Raw genomic sequence first — 5,172 nt, 5'->3', positions numbered from 1 at the left:
TCAAGATCTTCTCCGCATTGAGCTTCTATATTTCTCTAATATTTTGAATGAATAACGCAGCAGCGGCGCATCTCGTGGGCTAGGCTAACAAAATATTAAAATGCAACAACGTCACTTACATCACCGCATCTCGCGCGCCACTGATGCTCCCTGATGCACACCTAACATTGCAAATGTTTATTTTAAATTTGACTAATTCATTCTTTATTTACAGTCTCCTCATCATCACAGGCAGGCACAGCACTCATTTCAGCATGTGTTCGTGTTTGTGTGTGCTGTGTGCGTCACTCATAGCACGTGCCTATATAGTGCGCTATATCGAACATTTTTTCTATCGTTATCGAAGAAGGTGTACCGTCGATAAATATCGATACCGTTTTATCGCCCAGGCCTTATATATATATATATGTGTATATGTATGTGTATATATATGTATATGTATGTGTATATTAAATGTTGTGTTTGTGGTAAACAGCCGCGGATCAGGGCGGACTGCAAACGCGTCCTGTGCGAAAGCAAAATGAGTCTGTGCTGCTTCTGCACCGCATACACATACTGTATACGCACTGCAGACGGAGTACGTGTGAACTTGGTGCAACAAATCTAGTTCAACATCTGAGGCAACGCCACAAAGAGCTCTATGACCAATGCATGACAAAAAAAAACATTTTGTTACACCTTTACTTAGTGATTATTTTGCCTTATGTCTGTTCTAGAGACATGTTACAGCTTTTTGATAAAGCTCTAATTGGTATTCCTTTGGAAATATGTTTCAAATTCACACTGAATGCATTTATGACTGTAAAGCATGTCTGTGTGTCAAAATCGTGATTAAAATCGAAATCGCAAAATTGATCAAAGAAATCGCGATAGGTTTTTCTTGTCCATATCGCACAGCCCTAATATATATATGTATTTTTTTGATGTTTAGCTTGCATAATCATAATCTTTCTATTTTCTTATTTTTAAATATGCACAGTTTCGTCCTGTGGGAAAAAGGTTTCAGTACCAGTGTGTGTCCAATAAAAGATTTAGACTTTGACTCGAACAGAGAACTGCTGTAGACTGTTTTCAGGTGTTTTTTTTTCAGTGGCATATGTGAAGAGGGAATGAAGGATGGACAGAGGTGTTATTGAAACCTCACCATTGCTGTGCAGAATCCTGCATTCTTAATTCTGAATGAGATGATGAATCGATTTGCTCAGACATTCACTGAAGCCGGCTTTGCATTAAGAAACATGGGGAAGCGAGAGACAAAGCTTTGTGGTTGTTCGTGGACAAAGTCTTTGAATACTTTTGCTGTCAGTAGAGATTTTATTTGTATTAGCCTCTATTGTTATAGAGGTTCGATGATGAGGAATAGATTTTTGCTACATCCAGCTCATCTCACACTGAAAGTGAGGGATTAATAAAACAAAAACAAAAACAAATGAAGAGTAAAAAGATTGGGGTATAAGGTGAATTAAGAAGAGCGAAAAAATAAAAATAAAAGCAGGGTTTGTGGAGCAGTTGCAGAAGACAACGCTATAAGTGGGAAAATAGTGAGTTTACCACTTGCTAGTTTGGTTCTTCTTGGCAGTGTATTTTCTCATGAGATGTTGGGGCACTTGGTCCCCGCTGGGATTGCCTTATGGAGGGGTTACTGCTTGTGTTCTCTCATGAGGTCTAGTGTGTTATTGGTTTCCTCAACTCCAGCATGCTGAGGTGAATTACTAGTGTGACAACTTAGACAATGAGGACAAGAAGCGAATTCTCTTTCTCTCACTTTTATCAAGGTATTTTAAAAGGAGGGCTCAGATTTGATTGGAGTGACAAACTATGTTTTATTTGGTCATGCTTCAAAAGAGTAGAGGTGTGACCTCGGCATCCTGGCCAAATTTGCCCATTGGCCTCTGATCATCATGGCCTCCTAACAATCCCCATATCTACTGATTTGCTTCATCACTCTGTCTCCTCTCCACCAATAAGCTGGTGTGTGGTGGGTGTTCTGGCACACTATGGCTGCCGTCGCATCATCCAGGTGGATGCTGCACACTGGTGGTGGATGAGGAGATACCCCCTGACAATGTAAAGCGCTTTGAGTGCCTAGAAAAGCGCTATATAAATGTAAGGAATTATTATTATGCTTCAGTGATATATTTTTTTCTGTTCTTATTTCTGTCCTACAGGCAATTCAAGCCAAAGCAAGGCAGGATTGTCATTGATTTTAATTCAATCAACTACCCCGGATTGAAAACGTCCAGTGGTTTGGGGGGCATACAGTCATCACAGACTGAGGAATTTGGAGCATGACACTAAATATTCATAAAACGCACTCATTGTTTTTCTTGCTTATGTACTGGTGAAGGTCATTATGGGTTTGACAGTGATTACTAAATAGATGTAGTTCACGGTTGTGCATTTTTTTGTTTTAAACCTTTGTTTCTTCAAATCTTGAAACGTGTTGTTATTAACTATTGTCAGTGTTTTGAATGTTTTTCTTGAATTTGTTTGCTCTAATGCATAACATTAAATTTTTGTATCAATTTACATGCAAAATAGCAGACGGTGTGTGACCTTGGCTGATGTGCCTTTTTTAATTGATTCTTTTAGAGTTTCAGTTTTTATGATGAGTGGGTTGACAATGAGCACATTAAAATCAAGCTGGATGCCAACATTAACCAAATCAAATGTGGTATTTAACATTTCTTTTAACCTTTTTGTATTCTCTGTAACAAGGCTGATTATATTTTGATGTTCATTTCACAAATACTAAATTACCCTTCCCTTTTCAAACATTAACCACTGACGGCTGTTTTGCTCATATTCCTAAGCTTTTGTAAGTACTGCTTCAGATAAACCTTATATTCTGTCAAACCCCAATCCACAGTTTTGTGCATGTTGTGTCTCTTCAGGTTAGAACCCACAACTTAAGGTTTAATTAAAAAAAGAGGAGACTTGCGTTTGGAGGGAAGAGTTTGTAAATGTTACATATCGTTATACCGGGATCACACTCCCAAAATAAAAAATGTATAAAAATCCCTCGGTGTTACATTTTCATTGCCATACTAGTTAGAATATTGTTTTTTCATTACGTAGCACAAAACACAAAATAAATTATAACGGCCCACACAGCTGCTGTTAGGTTTTGTTCTGTAGCATGCATACATCATTTAACAGGTCAAAAGTTTGCTGAGGATTACTTGATGCATTTCTTAACAATACAATTATATTTTTCCCCCCTCTGAGTATCATTTGGTCACTACTGTTTATTCATCCTGGGATAAGATGGAGATATGTTGTCAAAAAATTCAATCTTCATTTAAGAGTGAAACGCTGTTCATAATATGGTTCATAATATCTATATCACTTCTGAGTTATATCAGACTTAATGAGATGATAATTAATACTAAGCCCTTGAAAATCTAAAATCTTGAATCATAATGAGGTACAAGCAGCACACCCTCATAGACTGTAAAAAGGATCCATTGTGAATGGATGCAGTGATTACTTAAAGTAATAGTTTACACCAAAAATGATATTCTGTGATCAATTAGTCATGCTGTTCTGTAAAACATGGAAGAAGTAGTAATTCAGATTTGGAACGACATGAGGGTGAGTGAATAATGTGAAGTATTTGCGGTGAACTATTCCTTTTAAAAAAGTTTGAATAAACTCAGTTTGCTGAATGCTTATTAAAGACATCAAGCTGATTAGATCACATTATATTACACTGCCTGTATGAATTGCACATTCACTTGTGGTTGTGTAGAACGTTGCTGCCTATGCAGACATCACTGGCTGCCATTACTGAGAATGTCATTCAGACTAGTGTCTTAATGGCACCATGAACCAAAGCTGTAAATGGTTTGACAAAATTAAGAAAATGACTCCGGCAATTGTTTACAGGCAATTGAGATTTGAGAACCTTTAAATGATTTTAATGTCAAACATTCGAGGATTTAAAAAGCCATATCTTAATTTCTTTTCTCAGTAACCATAAAGTCATCCTCTTCAAAGACGCCTTTCAGCTCTTGAAGTGGTCCTTGTTTCAAGTGTCCTTATTTATGCTCGTTGTGCATGTTTTATGAAAATAAGAACTAATTTAGTTTCCAATATGTATTTGCAGAGGTCATTCATTAATAGGTGGTCAGTGAAAATACCACATGGTATGTGATGTTTCTTGTGATAATTGTTTTTAAAATTTTCCAGTACACTTGTCTTTTGACATAAGGCATTCAAAGAAAGGTCTTTTATATATCCTGTCACTTTGAGCATGTATTTTCTGAAAGAAACTGAAAATATTTGGAAAATAAAATGGCTCTGTCACAATGAAATGTCACTGGTCCCAATCCACTTACACTGTTACGAAATGAGCAGCTTGGACATTCTGCTACACATAAAAATAAAGGTTTTTAATTGGCATTGATTGTTCCATGAAAAACCTTTAACATTTATGTAATCCTCCATTTCACAAAAATGTGATTTATAGTGGAAAAAGGTTCTTTAGATTGCTTAAATGTTCTTAATAATGTTCTTAATAATAATTTTAAAGAACTGTTCATTGAAATGTTTTTGGTTCTTGAAAATGGCTCGTTTATGGCATTGCGGTGAAAGCCCCATTTTGAAATGAATAGAGAGAGAGAGAGCAGAAGAAAGATATACATGTCTGCAATATCATGATTTTGGTGAACTATACCTCTAACCTCTTGCAATGAATAGTCTGACTACATCAGATGTAATTGTATCTTTGAAAATCTTGATGTAGAACATTTTGTTTGTTGCTATTTTATAACTGCACTTTTTTAAAGGTAGATGTTGTGGCTGCTTATGCTTTTATCTTTGATTTTTGATGTATTGCATCATTATACCCACCTAATGGGAGTGTTGTCATTGCTGAAACAGAAGAGGCCCGCTGAGTTTATACTTCAAAAAATTATTTTATCTGAAATACAGTATGTTAATATGATGGTAAAGGTCACGCACATCTCAAAGTCTAAATAAAGAAGACGTGAGTTGGTTGATATATCAAGGGGGGGGGAAGTCGTGGCCTAATGGTTAGAGAGTCGGACTCGTAACCCAAAGATTGTGGGTTCGAGTCTCGTACCGGCAGGGATTGTAGGTGGGGGTAGTGAATGTACAGCGCTCTCTCCCACCTTCAATACCACGACTGAGGTGCCCTTGAGCAAAGCA

At 36.8% G+C, this 5,172-nt stretch overlaps 1 protein-coding gene across 2 annotated transcripts in view; it reads left to right on the top strand.

Annotated features, from left to right (window-relative positions):
• The window catches only part of LOC107684975 (deoxycytidylate deaminase-like), a 31,165-nt gene extending 27,963 nt beyond the window's left edge, over positions 1 to 3,202 (top strand). The window contains exon 5 of one of the 2 annotated variants that reach the window (XM_016481370.1): positions 2,169 to 3,202. In XM_016481370.1, the coding sequence (XP_016336856.1) occupies positions 2,169 to 2,292 (124 nt within the window). In that variant the 3' untranslated portion in view covers positions 2,293 to 3,202. The remainder of the gene's footprint in view (positions 1 to 2,168) is intronic. The other variant, XM_016481369.1, reaches the window with a different exon arrangement.
• The last annotated feature ends 1,970 nt before the right edge of the window (positions 3,203 to 5,172 follow it).

Source organism: Sinocyclocheilus anshuiensis, unplaced genomic scaffold (genome assembly GCF_001515605.1).
Source record: "Sinocyclocheilus anshuiensis isolate Anshui unplaced genomic scaffold, SAMN03320099.WGS_v1.1 scaffold685, whole genome shotgun sequence".
NCBI lineage: Eukaryota > Metazoa > Chordata > Actinopteri > Cypriniformes > Cyprinidae > Sinocyclocheilus > Sinocyclocheilus anshuiensis.
Note: the sequence above shows the minus strand (reverse complement) of the source record. Positions and strands in the feature narration are given on the sequence as shown.